Source organism: Anopheles stephensi, chromosome 2, assembly GCF_013141755.1.
Source record: "Anopheles stephensi strain Indian chromosome 2, UCI_ANSTEP_V1.0, whole genome shotgun sequence".
Lineage (NCBI taxonomy): Eukaryota > Metazoa > Arthropoda > Insecta > Diptera > Culicidae > Anopheles > Anopheles stephensi.
The window spans coordinates 17,211,679-17,230,723 of NC_050202.1; the positions used below are offsets into that span (position 1 = coordinate 17,211,679).

General features: G+C 47.2%; 3 protein-coding genes across 3 annotated transcripts in view; 1 reads left to right on the forward strand and 2 right to left on the reverse strand.

The window, feature by feature from the left end:
- Positions 1-19,045, forward strand: part of LOC118507317 (adhesive plaque matrix protein-like) — a 49,254-nt gene that overhangs the window by 13,284 nt on the left and 16,925 nt on the right. The gene's annotated exons all lie outside the window — the stretch shown is intronic.
- Positions 850-10,512, reverse strand: LOC118506303 (mucin-12-like). Its single transcript, XM_036043251.1, has 5 exons — positions 10,374-10,512; positions 9,350-10,189; positions 5,876-7,123; positions 2,144-2,266; positions 850-1,943 (listed from the first exon to the last, which is right to left on the reverse strand). The coding sequence occupies exons 1-5, from the start codon at positions 10,383-10,385 to the stop codon at positions 1,098-1,100; spliced, it is 3,069 nt and encodes a 1,022-aa protein (XP_035899144.1). The 5' UTR covers positions 10,386-10,512; the 3' UTR covers positions 850-1,097.
- LOC118507280 lies at positions 5,648-7,373 on the reverse strand. Its single transcript, XM_036045590.1, has 2 exons — positions 7,192-7,373; positions 5,648-7,123 (listed from the first exon to the last, which is right to left on the reverse strand). Exons 1-2 carry the CDS (start codon positions 7,201-7,203, stop codon positions 5,750-5,752), a joined length of 1,386 nt encoding a protein of 461 aa, XP_035901483.1. The 5' UTR covers positions 7,204-7,373; the 3' UTR covers positions 5,648-5,749.

Here is a 19,045-nt window from a genome sequence, read left to right on the forward strand (position 1 = left end):
CTTTAATCCTGAAGGAGGAACCGCTTGACATGGTCCTACGAAAATGATTGACTACTTCCTACCCAAGGATGCAGATTGATGATGCTTAATTGAAAAAAAAAATGAATGCATCTAATGAGCATGCCCTTTACAGAACATTCTTCCAATTCCTCTGTGGATGGCAAATTTAAAGTTCATTGGTAATTAAGCAAATCCTTTCGGTTCGAAGTATCTGATCGTGTTTTCTGGGATGATGATTATTAACTTGATCTAATATATCTGAGGCCTCAATAGCATATTTATGTAGGTTTTTTATGCAATTAAAAAAGGAAAAAGATTTCCTGTCCACCGATCTCTGTCTCTGGACTTAAGACACTTAAACTGATGTAGCGCCATCTATCGCAATTTTCCTTCAGCCTTGCACCTTTGATGTACCGAACCTGAGTTTACTGGCGATACTACTTTTTCTAAAATCACTCTCCTTCAACATTAAACCATCTTTGTGCAACATGCAGCTCATTACATTCCGCATTCGAAAAGAACCGCAATCTAGTTTGATTGCGCCCGCATAACATAAATAAGTTAAATTTTTCCCTTTTCCACCCAGATAATTACAGCCCCCCTATAAGGGTGCGCCACTGCGCGAAATGTGCCTTATCATTAAAGTAAACCTTCACGAAGTGAAAACGAAGGACAAGACTGTTCATAATTGGCCGATCTGCGAATGTCGTCACAGTGATTACTGTTTTCCTGCTGAAAGTGCTTCTCGATTGCTCCATTTGGAAGCTAATTCTAATCAGTATCATGGAGATCGGCAAGAAACATATATTTGTCATCAAATGCATTTAATGGAAAGGAACCTGGCTCATGTTCAGTTCGTATTGGATTGTATTTCACACACAAAAATGGTCACATTCGAGATGGCATCCAGGGCCGTGCTCTAGTGCTTAGAGCAGGCCGAATGTACGCATCGTTTGCATATAACAGAAACATATAACAATGCAGTTCCTTACTGTTGTTCTAATAAATAGTTGGTCGAGCGGTTACTTTTGTTGTTGTTGCTGTTGTTGTTGGGCACTGTAATCGCTTCAGGAAGATTCGCTCGGACAGAACGCTTCTTACCAGGCATAATGGGCATGAGCATCCTCGTAGGTGGTATGCGCAACCTGGACGGCCGGCGAGTAGGTCAGCGTCTTGGTGGAGGTGTGCACAGCCGGAGCAGCATGAGCATAGGTCTGGACGGCCGGAGCAGCATAGGTGGCATGCACAGCCGGGGCAGCATAGGTCTGGTGGACGGCCGGGGCAGCGTAGGTCACAGCCGGAGCAGCATGAGCGTAGGTCTGGTGGACGGCCGGAGCAGCATAGGTGGTGTGGACCGCTGGGGCAGCGTGCGAGTAGCTGGTGTGGACAGCCGGGGCAGCATAGGTCTGGATGGCCGGAGCGGCATGAGCGTAGGTCACGGCTGGGGCAGCATGCGAGTAGCTGGTGTGGACGGCCGGAGCGGCATAGGTGGCGTGGACAGCCGGGGCAGCATAGGCAACCTGCTTGGCCAGGACGGGCTGGGCGTAGGCCAGCTTGGGCAGCTCGTTGGTGATGCGGGTGTCAGACTTGCGGACGCTCGAGTACGGCGTATCGACGGCCTTGGAGTAGTGCGAGATGGTGCTGTCGTGCGAGCGGATGGTGCTCTCGTGCGTCGCTCCGACGGCCGGGCTGGACAGGTACGTCTTGGTGACGGGGGCGGCGTACACCTGAGGAGCAGCATACACCTGCGGGGCAGCGTACGAGATGGTCTTGGCGACCGGGGCAGCGTAGGCCAGCTTGGCCGGGGCAGCCTGCGAGATGGTGCTGTAGCTCACCGACGAGGCCGGCGAGTAGTGAGCGACCGGGGCGGCGTACTGGACGGCATGGCCAGCCTCCAGGTATCCAGCGCTAGCGACGGCCAGCGAGGCCAGGAAAACGACGAACTGTGACCGCAGGGAGGTAACCAAAAAAGAAACCATTATTTTCCACTTGCAACACCAAACCCTCAAACCCCCCAACGCACACACACACACACACTCTAGCACGCAATGATCCTCCCAACACTATCGCACTAGCAGGAGATAACTCCTGGGCAAGGATTCTGAGTCCTGCCCTCACTGCACACAACCTGCAAACACATTACCTTGAATGCCATTATGCCTTTAACGATGGGATGGCTGGTAAGATGTGTTACTGTCGATGAGCTCACTACCTGAATGATACTGTTTCGTCCGCCGACAGCAATATTTATATCGAAAATATCGTCCTACCCTGATTGCTGCTGTGTCGGTTTGCTTCAAATGTCCACCGAAAGCCACACCAAACCACAACCCCCGCTTCAAATCGCTTCAAAAGGGGGCTGATATGGGGCTGATCGCTCTGTCTGCCCAGTCAAACGTATGTTTTCCGCCGTACGTGTGTGTGTGAAAAATGAAGCGAGTAGGGAGGGGGGCTGATCCACTGGCATCGCTTGCAGCGTCCAAGGAGTCAATCGAGCGTACGAAACGAGCCTCCTACTTTCGCTTTTCGCGCGCGCGTTAACTGGAGTTGCGCTGGCCCAGGCTATATGATAATAGCAATAATAAAAGCAATGAGTGACGAATCAATCGCAAAAATGGTTGGCATTTGACTGGGCCGCAGTTTGTCGCTGCGGCTTCTCTCTCTCTCTCTCTCTCTCTCTCTCTCTCTATTTGTGTATGTCCCCCTAAGGGGGGGTTTGGAATTTTTGGGCCACATACGCACCACGCCTGTCATAAGGAAGAGGCCTTGCTGGGTGGGGATCAGGAGTGTTGTAGCGTACTTACACGCAGTTGACAGTTACTGGGAAACTGCAAACGTTCGACAAATTACCCTACTACAGCACCCCACACATCGATCATCCTAACGAGTTTGGTGGTTACATTCTACTGATCCCTGGGACGTATCACGTTACCAGCAGGTTATGTGTCTAGATATTGTGAATGAATTGATCTTATTTTTGGACAGAAGTAATAGTCTCCTCCAGGGTCTGGAGAATGCACAACCACACGTCCAATTGTGCGGATTCGAAATTCGTACACACTTTTGGTTTTACACAAAATACCGCTTACCGGTTTGGGGGTCAACTAGTTAAGGGTTGTTTTCTTATTGTCGTCGGTGCTGTTGCTGCTGCTGGTTGGTTGTTGCGGGTTGAGCTCAGTGTTCAGTCAAAAATGGGCAAACAGTTAACAGTGTTACGGCACACCGGCAACGTAATTATAGGAGAATGTGCACTGATTGTTGGGGTTGGTAATTTTACATAAATGCATTGAAAAACGTTGATAAACAATATTTTATTCGTAACAGTGTAGTTGAGGTGATAGAGGTGGGGCGCTGATCATTACATCGCAAGGATGGACATGTCTAAATCGTCTTCTCGTACGCAGCGCTGACTAACCAACAATGGATTTAATCAAGTCACGGAAGCCAGTAATTTGAGACCTTCAGGGAATCTCTTGGGACTATTCGTAGATTTTCCATTAAACGAGTCTGTGGCCTATTCAATCAACTAACCAACCAACCAACCCTGGATGCCAAAAGTCAAAATATTACAGAGATGCTAGTCAAATTGGGAACAGCTATGGCCAAGACAGCCGAAGAACTGCAATTGCTAACGACCTTTTACGTCATGCCTGCCATTATCTGTCAGACCTCGCTAAGACGAAAAACTAAGTGTGAAAGACTAAATGATCTAATAATGATCAAGTTCTGGCGACCCAATAGCGTTGTAAGATCCTTCAAAAATGTACTTCTTGCTCTCTTCCTAGCCTAACGATCTCTTGGTCATGGCTGCCATTGGAGGCTTATTAAACTTAGTGATACCATGCAATTGAGTTCTCAGTCCTCGGATGGGTCCTACCGTGTGAAGATCAGCGTCCCTGTAGCTTATACCTTCGAGCTGGTCCTTCTATTATACCAGAAATTCACGAGTATGACAAGACTTTAATGTCTGATGGCTTTCTCGCTGTCCGTAGATTTCGGCAACGATAACTGGTGAAAACATCCTGGACAAGATGGACATTGTCACACTAATCTAATAGTCTATATTCGAGCTAGAGGCGTCCAAGTAACAATCAGTCAGAGCGAGAAGTTTGCAGAGCTTGTGAAATATGCCGGTGGATGTGTCATCAATTGAAGAGACTCGCAATTGAACCCTGCTTCTTTGGTTGAACACCTGTTGAAGGATCTGCTTCTTCTTCTTCTTTGGCACTACAACCTCAAGAGGTCTCGGCCTGCTATTTCTGGCTTTCTGTGACATAATTATACCCATCGTAAAGTAGTCACAGCCCCGGTTCTCTTGTGAAGACCGGCACCGCTATCGCCTCTACAACCGGACCGCCCCGATGTTGAAGAATAATCGCATTCTATATCCAAGAGCGTGAAGTAACTTATCATTAAGCCTGACTTAAAGCTCCACAAACAAATGATTTTGTCTTGCATTTAATTTAAATAATCGAAACCGTTTCTACTAAAGGCATCACTGACGTGAACCCAGGCTTTTAGAATCATCCCACATCCAAGACCCCTTAATATGCAAAAGACTCAATTACGTAACATGGCAACTTAACACACCCCCTAGTTCCAGCAAGCCGGTTCCGTGCTCACTGATCCTGTGCGGTCCTGTGCGTACTACTACGACGGTTTTGCGGTAACCTGCCGTTTTACGACAGCGAAGTCCCCCCCCCCCCCTCCCCATAGCTACTGACTCTTATTCCACTTTGCACTACATATGAAAGCCACCACGATCGTGCGACGAAGTGCTTTTGTTTCCCTTTCTCGGTCTCGGACCAGTTTCTGTGTATCACAATTGTATCAACACCAAACCAGTTCCACGTGTGGCCTTCATTTTGTTATTGTCGGCTTTTGGGCTGCCGAAACGAAATCGTATCAAAAACCGTACCCTTTCACACACCGGGATCCTTCGGGCTTTACCTTCCACCACGCGACGAGATCTTTTCGGTGCATCACGCTATTATGGTCGCTGGTCGCTGGTGCCGGAGAATCTAGCGTTGATTCATTGTGAACAATGTTGGTGCTCACCAACGTGCTAGACGCAACGGAGGGTCTGCACAGGGGAACTCTCCCCGCCCCGGAACGACATGATTGAAAATTACGAGTTTCGAGATCCCAATCTAGACCGTTTGTCGCCGGCAGCTACTACTACAAGCGCTGCTATGACGAGTATGTCGACTATGTCGGTTTTGTAGTATTGCTACACTTTTTTTTCCAAGTGACAGTTAATGGAGACATTTCGGTTCTGACAGGAGGTATGTGTGCGCGTGCAAATGCCGAGATGGTCAGCGTGAGAAAGCTATGCAGGGCGCAATCGTCATCATCATCACGGTGCAACGGGTCGGGTCAAGTGAACCAAATGTCATACACAGTTCGAACGGGTGCTTCGGATGCTTGGTCGTGTGGTCGGTTTGGCGAAGAATGTCAATGCTAGCGAGAGCATTAAACAGCCATCGCACGAGGCCATAAAGCTTCGATTTATAAGTTCTAGACACACACACACTCCCTAGTGGACGCTCGAGCTACAAGTTCCGAAACTGTCCAACGGGCGAATCTTTAGTATTGACTCGGATCTCTAAAGGTCAACTCCTCCCTAACGCAGTAAAAAAAAGGCAACCAGACACACAGGAGGTCCACTGGGTTTTGTTGTGGGACGTCGGAGGTCACCGGTTTTTATTAAGTGAACGATTTTCGTTTGCATTTTTATGATCGCGGCACCCTAATGGTCCTGGGCACAGTGATGCTTTGGGGTGTAGGCTAGAACGGGCGTTTTATGGACGGTAACGTGTAGTGGGGATAGAACCGCTGCTGTCTGCTGGCCGTACTGTGCGCTTTGATGGACTACTTGGTTGACCGAATGGCCGGTGGCTACAATATACTGCTGAGGAAGTTTGCTAACAGCTAACAGCTTCTGAGGAACTTCGTACGAAACGGAGCCAATGTTGCCGGTAGCAATGTGCGCGGTCGCCGCCGTACCTTTGCTGTCCTGTGCTGGAGGAAGATATTCTCTCGGAGGCAGATATTCGCGTGCAGGGCTCGACTGTACGGATGTTACGGCAACTGGTGTAATGAGAGTCGCCTTCGGAGGTAGATACTGTTGGGCGTTGTTTGTCTGGCCTTGGCTGCTGTAGCTGTGAGTGGTGGTGAAGCTGTGACCATGGTTCTTGGAAGCTCCACTCCAAGAGGAACTTCCCGATGCGGCAAGTCCCGGCGCAACGTATTGTGGGGTAGACTTGATTGGGATGGAACCTGTTTTATATTGGTGCGAGGTGGCGTAGCCAGTGGATGACTGTTTCCAGCCACTTCCAGCTGTTGCGTAGCTGGATGTGGAAGTTACTTTCACTGGTGTTACTTGAGCGACATGGTGGAGATTGGAGTCCGTTGTAGGGACTCCATAAGATGGTTGAGCTTGGATTAGCTTTGGAGGAGCTACATCCACCAGAGTTTCTACAATAGGAGCTGGTTGAGTATGTTGATTGTAAGCACCAAACGAAGCTGACTGATGATTAATAGCTCCGTAACCAGCTGAAGAGATTATTTGAGTAGTTTTAGGTGGTGTGTAGATGATGCTACTGGACTGCGGAGCTGTGTAGTGATGCGATATGGTATGTCCAATTGTGGAGCTCGTTCCATAAGATCCACCGGGAGCTTGGGTAGCTTGCTGGAGTGGTTTAAAGCCCGATCCGTACGATCCTGACTGACTCCAGCCGGAGTTGCTCGACCTGATCGGTACACCGTACGTTACTGACGTTTGCACCGGGGTGATGAGCTGCTTGTGTTCCGTCTGCTCACACTTGTGCTGAACGGGAGCCACATACTGCACTTGGGGAGCACTGCTGTAGGTCAACGTCTTCGTGATTGGTGCACTGTACACCGTACTAATTACTGGCTTCGTAGCTTCGTAGTTAACGACTGCGTGATCGGTCGAACCTTTTACTAGGGCTGGACGGGCGGCATAGGATTTTGTCTGTACCAGTCGGTTGCCTTCGATGGGAGATGACTTCAGATCGAACGAGCTAAAACTCGACGCACCGTGATAGTGTTCCACGTACCCAGCGCTAGCTAATGCTAGACCCACCGCAAAGACTGCAATCTGTTGGGGATGGAATACTTTGCTCGAGTAAAACCGTTTCAATCGGAGTTATTGATTTTAACACTTACAACACAATTCATGTTCGGGATGGGAACTGAACGAGGCTGTTGGCTCACGCACCGTACCGTTCAAGAGTGTCGTCCTTCGTCCGGCGGTTTGTCCGTTTTATACACCACGGTGACACTGGGCAAACGCATTAAAGGGATCAACAAAAAGGGATACCTACCCGTTGTGGACCCGAGGACCAATGATGATAGGGCTTGCATTGTTGAATGCAGCAACGAAAAGCGCAGAAAAACCAGTATTTCGGTTCCATCCATTAAATCTTCGCCGGAAGAAGAAAGTGGGCAAGAAAGCAGGCGATGAGGAGATGAAATTACCACCGCTCGCTGGGTGGCGCATCAGGGGAGACCCGATGGGAGGATGTAAATTCATCAGATCGTTGGTGATACAATTTACTTGAACGATGATTAATGCCCAGACTCGTCGATCGTTTTCTTCGATTAATCACTTCATCCCAATGTCAAGTGCTGTGCTCGAGGAGGCCACTACTCGTGCCTTAGGCTTGCGTTGATGATGCGAAATAAGCAAAGCTACCACACGTTTTCTTAGCTTGATAGTGAAACATTTCATTCATCAAACTTGGCTCCTAAAATGGGGTAATGAGTGGTGAACGTGCCGACGATGTCTACCCAAACGCTCGATCTAAACTTTGTGCCGCCGGCTACCGTGCGTGCGTGGATCGGTTTCGCACTGCGGTGTAACGTGTCGTGAAGGTTAAGGTTTTGCAGTGATTCTGCCCCTGCTTACCAACCTTTCTCTCTCACTCTCTAGCCGACATCAGCTACCTGGCAAGGTTAATACGGCCACGGGATAGTGTTTATATATAACTTTATATCCGTTTGTAGAAGAGAGTACCTTAATGACGGCACGAGACAGTGAAGCTCTGGGGGGGTGAAAAGGACTCAAGATCGTCATTCCTTTTAAGGTCAGCTACAACTTGTGTTGATGACGATGACATGCTCACTGTTCGGTGTGAGGGCTGTGAAACGGAATGTATAAATCAATGGAAATTGTGTGTAGTAATAGACAATTCGTACGCAAAATCCATTGGAAGTCTTATGGTTTGCTCTATCTCATGTTACATCAATGGGAATAAGCACCTACTCTATTGGCATGGCTTGGCGGAGGTGGTAAAATTTCCACATTTTTCACACCGTAGTCGCCAGAGCCATCTTTCTGCGATTGTCCCTCCATCCACGCACCAGTTATCCTTTACACCAGGGTTGCATTACTACTTCAGGTTTTTCCCAGCAACTTAATATGAACGGCCAGTCGATGGTCACATAAAATCTAAAAGGTATGAACGTATTATAGTGGGGACTTGGGAGAATAAGCTGGCCGGTACACTTTCTTGTTTTAAATCGTTTTTAGAGGCTTTGGGTCTCTGAGACCTCGTTCGCTTCGATTTGAATGAAAAGCTAGTGGTATCGGACTTACACACGACAGAAACGAGTATCGACTCCTATCCGGACCATATTATCTAGCCCAGGATTAAGTCAAGGATCAGAGATAAAATTAAGTTAGGGGTCAAGACAAGCTAGATTGCCAGTATCGGATGTCTATCTATACTTCGAAATATCCACTGCGGATTAGTATATGCTGTCCATGTAGAACTGATTTTATATGTGATATACTTGGATCGAATCTTTCCATCGCTCGAGATATGTGGTATGTGGAGTTCGCCTTTGACGACCTCTCTTTAAAGTGATGTATCATGAGCACAAGAGAATTCGGAACGTACTTCTTCGTCTAGAGTTCTACAATTTTCGATAGCGATAGCGGCGTTCCAGACCGTCTCCCCGTTTGCAGGACTTACTTGCCAGCCACGGGTATAATCAAGTCAAGAAAATCCAGTAATGGTTGGCCAATACCTTTCGAGGCTGAGCGCGGGAATCTCTCTCCAGTCAAAATTTGAATCCAGACCTAGCGTGTGTTAGTTTCCAACACTCGTACTTAACTGTTCCAAGTTATGAAGATTAGATGATGATTCCTTACTTCGGATTGTAATTGAAAGCCTTCCGAGCGGTTTTGTTTTGAAATTTACAATAAGTTATGTATTTTCAACGAACGTTCAACATGGATTTGCCAACAATTGGTTCCTGAGCAATGCGTTTGCAGCCGATTTGTCGGAAATGGCGTACTGGCGGAAGATCCGACAGCTTACCAGGCGTAATGGGCACTGTTGTCGGCGTAGCTGACGTGCGAGACCTGGGCAGCGGGAGCGTAGCTCAGCGTCTTGGCGGCAACAACGGGCGCAGCATGAGCGTAAACCGGCGAGCTGTGCTGGTACAGTGACTGAGGCTCAGCGACCAGGGTCTTGGTGTAGGTGGGCTGCGACACGTACGTCGTCTTGGTGTAGGCCGGCTCGGCAAGGAGCGTCTTCGTGTAGGTCGGCTCAGCGACGACGTGCTTGGTGTAGGTTGGCTCGGAGACGTAATGCTTGGCGACCGGAGCGTACGCCAGCGTCTTGGTGTACTCGACGTTCTTCAGCAGCGGAGCCTGATAGTGGACCTGCGGGGCAGCATAGGACACAGTCTTGGCGGCAACGACCGGGGCGGCATGAGCGTAGTGGACCTGCGGTTCAGCATAGGACACGGTCTTGGCGGCAACGACCGGGGTGGCATGGGAGTAGTGGACCTGCGGCGCGGCATAGGACACGGTCTTGGCGGCTACGACCGGGGCAGCATGAGCGTACACATGGGCCGGTTCCTGAGCGTACACGGTCTTGGTGTAGGCGGGCTGGGACACGACCGTCTTCAGGGCGGGCTCATGGACGGCGTAGGTCTTGGTGAGCGGGGCGGCGTAGTGCACTGCCGGTTCGGCGTACGCGACCTGCTTGGCCACGGCCAGCTTTGGCGTTTCGTGACGGGTGATCGAGCTGTAGCTCACGGCCGGAGCAGACGAGTAGTGAGCGACGGGCGCCGCGGCGTAGGACAGATGTTGATGTTCCGGTTGAACGTAACCGGCGCTGGCGCAAGCCAGGGTGGCGAACAGAACAACAATCTGGTAGGAAAACAACAGGAAAAAAAGAGCACACATCATAAGCCGGGATCACACTTGGGGGAGTTGAGTCTCGCGACACTCGAAGTCTCATTCTACAGCACGATAATGTCACTAGATCACACACAAGCACACAGGTGCAGGCACAGATTCGATCACACACTACGATTGCGCCGGTTCAACTCACCTTAAAAGCCATCTTGTGGTGGTTTTGCAGGTCTGCACTAAATCGAAGCTAGCGATGTAATGATACCTCTGAAAGTGTTTGGTCTAATATTTATATGAAATGTGCCGTCCAAAGCTCGAGATCGACGCGTGCTTCGGTGCAGGAGGGTTCTCTCAACGGTTCACCGGGCACATCGCTGCAAAGCTCGCGCGCGCGAAGACCCCCGAAGATGGGGGTGACCTTCTTCGAATGAATAATACTAAAAGACAAGAGAGAGAAAAAAAGACTGCGTCAACACCACACACTCACACAGAACTATCACACTTCACAGGACGGAGATGAAGTTGGAGTTGGTAGGCAGTGTTTACGGATTTTCGGAATCCCTTCCCACCGCCTTGGCGATCGCCGGATCGGATGGGACACCAGAGCGATCGCGATGGCAATTTCTCACCTACCACAGCTGAAGAATTCCAATCGGAGAGCTCTACCGTTCGTTAGTGAATTTTGGAGGTTTTGTGTCGGTTTTACGTTTGCGTCTCTTAATCGTCTCCTATACCCACCAGGCATTTGCCCCTTACATTTGCAGCTGAAGTTTACGGGCATTATTTATGTGTCTTTTTTTTTGTCTTCTTTTGGTCGATTGTTTATATTTGTCGCAAGCTTGTTAGTCGATTTTTATTGCCACAGCAAGGTGGTTGGAGGTTCGTCGCTTGCTGGTGCAGTCTTTCGATTTTTTGGATGGGATAGCGAGATTGATCCTTCAGTTGCTGTGTGTGTGCCCCAGATTGGTGGGGGTGATGATCCATAATCCGTGACGTCACGCTACGGTGACAGATGAAATCGAAACCATAAGGCTAGACACACGCACACATACAAGACGCAAATATAAACTCCTCTAAACAATGTAGTACCAAAGGTTAATTACCCCTCAAGCTAGCGTTCTTGGCTGTCTATCGATCGCGGCGATCTTTTCGATCAGTTTTCTAATAACGCCCGGACGTTAAGCGTTCCATAAATCTCCGTTCCGCATCGTTGTGGCGTCGATGTGAAGGGAGTTCACGCAATTACCGGACGCAGAAGGAATGCGTGAAGATGCTGCGTGCTGTTGCGAAGGGTAAAACATATGTAGAGGAAATGAGATGACCTACACGCTCGTGGCACGAAACCACCGCGCTTTGATCGCTTCTAATTGGTGTTGGTGATCCTTCCTTGTACTGGTCCAGAAATATCTGTCAACAGAAAATTTCGCTTTCGGTGAGAATTCGTGCCACAGAGCAATGGTGTGACGCAACGGACGCAATTTGCCTCGACGGTTTTTTGTTGTTGTTTCGTTAATTCTCAAGGCCACATGTACGCACCTTTCGCAGTTGACAGATTGCCGTAGCAGTGCCAAAAATGGTGCCGTGTACAAGATAGGGTAGGAGGATAAACATTGTGGATACATGTAGCAAACAGTGCGCTGTACCGCTGCTGGGTGGTAAGTGTACAGCGTAGCACTGCGTCCGTAATAAATTGCCCTCTACCTTATGTGGTGGAGAGATGTAATTTTAAGATGATAATTTTTAAATTAGTTTGCAGTACGGGAGAATGATCTCTTTCTAAATAAAATTAATTTAGCGACAATATGGTCTGAACGTGTCACATCGGAGATATAGTTGGGTTGAGAGCGAGACCTACGAGACGGAGCCTCGGAGCCTTCATATGAGTGAAAAGACAATGGAGGAACCTCTACGAGCTGTACGATTATCTCACCATCGTGCAGTGAATGAAACTCGCGAGGTCTGGTGGACTGGTCATGTCATGAGAAAGGCACCGGACAACCCAGCTCATAAAGGCTTTATAGGATACGAATTAAGTTGGAGTGATTCCATTATCCATTATTCTGGTCATTCTTGAGGACGCATCAACGTCTTCTTCTTCTTCTTCCTTGGCACTACAACCTTGAGAGGTCTCGGCCTGCCATATTCCTGGCTTTTTGAGACTTATTTTACCCGTAGCAAAGTAGTCAGCTCTGTGTACGAGGAGGTGGTCTTAATGGGATTTGAACCTCGGTTCTGCCGTGTGAAGACCGGCGCCGCTGTCGCCTATGCTGCCGAACCGCCGGATAAGGAATTAGTTACTCAGAAGTTGCTCTGGAGTTAATTTTGGATTAACTGGAATTATTCTCTGAACTTACTCGAGGCCCATCAAATGATTCAGAACATCATAGTAGACTCCGGAGGTTGCTCGGATTCGAATCCGATATTTCCCAGGCAGAGTTGGAGTGAATCTGACATCCTGCACTTCAGATAAATATCTAGTAGCCAACCCCCAAAGCTAACGACGATCAAACCATCTGTACACGATCGTCGCTTCTTCGTGGTTCGCTTACATTTACAACCCATCTCGACGCGACGAAGAATTCAACCAAATTCAAGCTACTTTGTTTCTCTCACAATTATTATTTCTATCTCCCCTCAACCAATTATTTCCGAAGGTAACGCCATTTGTAAAACAATATAATAGCTTTCGAACCTTCCAAAAACAATCAGCGGGTGCGAACCCATCGGCTTTTTTTGGATGTTTAGGCGACATTTACACGGGCGTTTGTCAAGCTGGCTAGAGTGGACCTTGACTGGGGGGAAATCCAAAAGGTCCGCGTTTCTTGGGAGCTTTTCGACACTTTTCCACAATCAACAAACGATTGATGGGTGGGCTGGGTGGGAGAACTGTGGAGAACGATTATAATTCCGTGTCCCACTATTATTTGATGCGATTTTAAAATTTTCTTCAAACTGACCTCGAACAACATCAAAGCATTTTTGACTAACGTTTACGTGACTGTAAATTGACGCTTGATGGCACCTGCCAAGGTGTGTATCATCTGGTGGCTTTATAATGGCTTTCTCAACTCCGGTGAGCGGCAACATTATACAACACCCCGCATCTACGTTCTTTATCAATCAAAAGCGCTCATATAAGCATAAAAATCAACCATAAGCTATTAGCAGTCTAATTAATGTCACTCGCCGGTTTATCGTTCAGAGTTGATTAACATATTCCACCATCTTCTTCGGTGTCGCCGTGGTCGAGCCTCCAAAACTGCACACGGTTTGTTGCATAATTGATCGAAGAAGCAGCGATCAGTAACGCTGGCACGCGTTCGTTCAACTCATCCTCCGAACGTCACTCGATCGGAACCGAGGCGACGCCGCAAGGGTAACGACGGATGATTACGGTTAAGATGCGCCCGGGTCACCACTCCACCGCTTCGTCCACCGGCAGGACGACTCCAACAGCTGATTCATCCACTCGAGGCACTTATTTGGATGCCGGCAACTGGTTAGCGGTGGGTACATCTTCATTTTGTGCAGATGAGCCTGTAACCGGTTTCGGTGGTTGATGGCAGACGGCCCGTACCGGCCGTTTCGAGTTCAATGTCAATGTCTGAGCGGATGGCCACAGATGGTGGTACGCAGCTGATCTGAGATGAAACTTGTTCCTCCTTTTTTTTTGGCGGGGACTGATGTTGTTGTTGTTGTAGTTTGATCTCCTTGAAAGTGGCGCGAACATTAGGAAGTCATTTCGCTTTTACGATCGCACTCTGTCAACGTGGTTTCCTGAGAGGAACGAACCATTAATAGGAACATGTCGTTTAGTTTATTGGGCAAGCTAAAAACACATTATTAAGCGTGTTTCCTTAAATTTGATCACATCAGCAACCTCATGGGCTTTGAGGTTAGGATTAATTGAATGTTCAACTCAAACAGACAGGGTTTAGGTAGCATTCCACTATTTCATTAATACATCACCCCATTTGTCGGCTAGTCTTCGAGCCTTGATCGACTGGTGGATAAGTAATGTATAGGCCTAATACCCTTAATCCACCTGTCATGCAGCTTCCAACAAGTCCTTCAATCTGGTAAGGGCTTTCTTTGTGGTCTCCCTTTGCATTAATCATACTCTACCAGAGGCGCTGTACCCCGTTGTGCAACTATGAACTGTGCTTGCTCAAGGAAAAAGGGCCTCGTGTCATTTAAATTAATTCGTCCGAGGGTTTGCTGCTTCGAGAGACCCACCCGCGGGGCAATAGACAACTGACAAAGTCTGGAGGATGCTGGTGAAAGAATGATCGAATGCAGTCATTGGTGTGATTCGAAATTGCACAACCACTACACCGACCAAACACCTTCTCGACACCACGCTCGTCTAGTGCACGGTTGATGCGCGTGTAACCGAAACCCTCTGCATACATTATTCATAATTATAATTCATACAAATTTAACACCTATTCACCGCCATCTTCGCAGGAACGCGAGAACTGGAGGAACTGGAGTTTAAGAGCGTGGGGAGCGAAAAAAAAAGGAAACATTTATCGAGATTTTGCGACATCAATAAATGGCACGGTGTGTTGCTGGTGCCAGATCCAAGCTGGTGGCACAGTTTTCTCCGACACAGAACGGCACAACCCTCAGCATTGTCCTGCGGTGCTGAATGTCAAACATTACGAGGTTGTATAACGCGAATGTGTGCCATGTTACAGACTTAAGACACCCTATCGTCATCAACAAACCACCAAACACCGTTGGTGCATTGTGTGGAATGGTTTTTGGCTGCAGGGCATTCGCATGGTGGATTCGGTGTGTGACCGAAGGTTGGTGGGATTTTACATCGTGTCCCTTGCTGTGTAACGGAATGACTTTGGTCGCTGTTATACCGCTGAACAAATTGATCCTTTGTCTACAAATGGTGGTTTCCTGGTGGTTGATTTTACTGGAGCAGTGGTTGGATTCAAAACTCCTGAGGACTTCCTGAGATCACTATTTCTATTATACTGTCACAGTGTATGTATTATTATGTATTATTGATAGTATACCATGAAGAATGTTTTAAGAAAGTTTTCAATATTTTCTTACTTGTATATTATTTTAATTATTCACAATTATTTTTAATTCAAGTGCGACGGCTGGATGAATATTAATTTAGTTTATCAAATTTTATGTAATTTGAATGATATTTCTGAAATAGCTAAATCAGAAATATTCAAGTGTCAAGTTTTAAATATCTTGTATGTCGTAAGGGCCACCGGTTTCTGATGCGTCAATGGCGCCGGTCTTCACACGGCAGCACCGATGTTCAAATCTCATCTGTCATGTAATGCCAGAAATGGCAAACATGACCATGAGAGATCGTTGGGCCAAGAAAGAAGAAGAGAGATTTTTTGCTACAACTAAGAGCATTAATATTAGAGAATTTGTGTCTTCAAACAATTGCAATAACTCTTCGAATAAAAAAAACCCTTGACCATTACCCAAACAGCTTAAAAGAAATAGATTTACTTTAGACTCGAAAATGAACAAAAATGATCTCAAATGAACACCGTCTGCTGACAGCTTCTATCGCTCCTAGAAGAAGTTTCCTATTTTTTCCTGCTGAGAGATACAGAAAGCTTTATTTCCCTAATTATAATGCCTACCTTTGTCATAATTCACCAACGGCCCATGTGGGCGACAGACCATTTTAAAAATAGCATCTACTAATTTCAGCTTTATTTTTCTAACCCCAAAATCAGCTTTATTGTAGCTGAGGTGGCACCAATAAAACTACCGCACAATGCATTAGAACCGGTCGCGGTTTATAGATTTCCGGAACGCATTCGATCGGTCATATCGAGCAGCACTAGATTGGTTCAAGATCCAAACCGTCCTAACTGCCCCAAGAGCTTTTGAATGGCCAATATTTTTGTCTAATTTATGTTTCCCACATCCGGAACTCGGACCGGGCCACCTAGAACCGGAACCTTTCACCGATACGACCCGACCGCTCACCAAGGACATTGCTCCCTTGGCAGCACGCAAATCAACCATCACACACCACGAGTCTAAGTCTAAGCACGCTAAGCCTAATGATCGTGGTGTGGTCCCAAGATCGCGCAACACGCGCTCGACCTTGCGACGAACCACTCTCACCCCACTCTGTAGAGCTAGCGTGGAGCCACTTGTCCACACGCGTAATTAATCATAAAAATGCGAACTTATTGCTAGGAACGAAAGCAGTTACCGGACAGCATCAGTGTTGAGGAGATGAGTCACTTGATCGGGCGAAAAGGCGGCCACGTTTAAGTGCGCTCAACACTCGACACTGTGCTGTGAGTGACTTTTACCGAGCTGTGTAGTGTACTACGCCTCTTGACATTGACACAAACACGAGTGTGCGAGCGCGAGTTGGCGTCTCGGGAATCGGGGAGTGATCGCGGTTAGGTGAAAATAAGGGTGCAGATCGGTGGGATGAAATGTCTGCCGATGGGGAGGATTTATTTCAATCGTTACAGGCCCCTTACATTGTAGCGCTTAAGAGCTGATGAATGAAAACAAACACGATCGCGATGACTTGTGGCAGCGATGGAAAGAAGGATGGATTGAGGATCAATTAAGGGACAATTATGATCGAACTTATGGGATAATGGAAGATGAAGGACATGTATCAATAATTGCTCTTTATGTCCTGGGAACCGTTCGTCCAACTGGTTTTTGTCTTTGTCTCTAACTCATTTCTTTATCATGCTGCAAGTCCCAGCCTTAATGTAACGTCTTTTCTCTAGCAAGACAAAACACCTAGCTAACTCCAATGAGCCTCCAATGCCAGCCGATACCTTTCCTAAGTGGAGCCAATTTGCGAAAAAATCCGTTTAGATTTCAAGTGCAACACTTGCAGCGTACGATCCATCCCCAGCTCTGTGCCACCTGTATCATTTCATCAATTTTCGGCTGCACTCGTTACGCTGTCTGCCTCTGCAATACATATCCACAGCCCACCGCACCTCACTCAAAGTGGGCAAATCCCGCAACTAAACATCCGAGGACACGAAAGCCGACCAGGTTGCTGTTGCTTGGCGTGCATTGTTGGTACACCTAATACGCACGACGAAAATAAATTTCACACCCGACAGCTCATCGAGAATGTGACATTTCGCTCAGACGACGATAGATGAAGCGAATTCGAACGAAGAAGGAAAGCTTTTGCGAACTCAGGAGAAGTGCCAAACATCGTGACGCTAAGGAGGCGTGATTTAAGCGAGAAGGAAACAAAAAAGAGGCAAAACAAATGTGCGAAAAATTTAATAAACCATGAGATCAATTTTGTTTTTCATTTGCAGATTGGTAGAAACTGTTGGACATAACAAAAAACAAAAGCCGGTGCAAAAGAAACGGCGACTGCAGTTCGATTTGGAAATGTTGTTCGATTGTTCAATCTCTATCCGGTTGGTGATGATAAAAGTAAAGGAGAAAAAAAAGAGCAGTGGCCGTAACCGTGCATCGATTGGAACAGAAACCTGATCGGATTGCGCGTTATGTATCATCTTTCAGGTGGTGTTTTATGATAACGGTTGGATGACAGCAGTTGGTAACAAACTGTCAATACGTTATCAATGATTAATCATATTATTCGGAAACTGCTTGAGGTAATTACTGCGAGATAAACAGATTGCCTATAATGACTTCATTTCTTACTACAAGCAGACCTGCATTAATGAGATTTGATGCACGATCTCTGTGTTGTTGACCAGGTTTAAAATTTTAATTCGACCACAACATTGATATTGATTTAACCGCAAGGGTGCTGTCTGCCAACCGGTTATACTATAGCCTGAGGAAACTTCCCTTTCTCCGTATAGAACATTTATAGGTTCAGTATTCTGAGACATGGACTCTGTTCAAAACAGACGAAACCCTTTTAGTGACGTTCGAGAGGAAGATGATCAGAAGGTCTTTTGACCCCGTACGTTTAGATGCACAATACATGATCCGCTCCAATGACGTGCTGTACGAGCTGTACGATCATCTCACCTGGCTTCGACGGGCTGGTCTTCTTCTTCTTTGGCACTACAACTAGACTCGCCAGGCTCCGGTGGGCTGGTCATGTCATGAGAACGGCACCGGACGACCCAACTCGTAGAGTCCTTTTAGACCATCCACATGGACAAAGGAGGCGTGTTAGGTTCAAATTGAGATGGAACGATGGCGTTGATGCGTCCACCAGAATGACCTGGATAATGGATTGGCCGACGACGGAGCTAGACCGTGAGTGATATCGAGGATTGTAGTAGCGGTTTTTGCGCCAGTTAAGTAAGTAAGTTAAATCGAGGTACGAAACCGATCAATCTACAAGGAACTTAGAGAATTTTGATGAGTTATCTTATATGAGAATAGAGAGTGACTTAGAGTCCTTCACAGCCAACAAAGATTCTGAGCTTTTGGTTCTGAACAAGAAGTCAAAGAGTTAAATATGGTACCATCTTACGTCGAAAAGAAGGACCTGATGCAATGAGGATCAAGAAAAAAAAAATGTCCTTTGGAGATTTTGCCTCCATAGCATGGGATTTTTTCAATATTTGGTCTAGAAAAATTTGTTCCTCATCGTGAGGATACGAAATCTCTGAACAATACTCCAGATCTCGGTAAACTTAATCATGCGCAGCGTTCTCCACAATCTTGGAGCTAATATGATAATCGATAGTTAAGTCATTGTCGCCTAAACTACCAAGACCTTGACATCAGAAGTATCTTCTACAGCGTCGAGGACAAAGGATGAGAAGATAGGGCTGACTAATACGCTGACTAATTGGGGCGGTACGGTACGGCATCAGAAGTATCTTCTACAGCGTCGAGGACAAAGGATGAGAAGATAGGGCTGACTAATACGCTGACTAATTG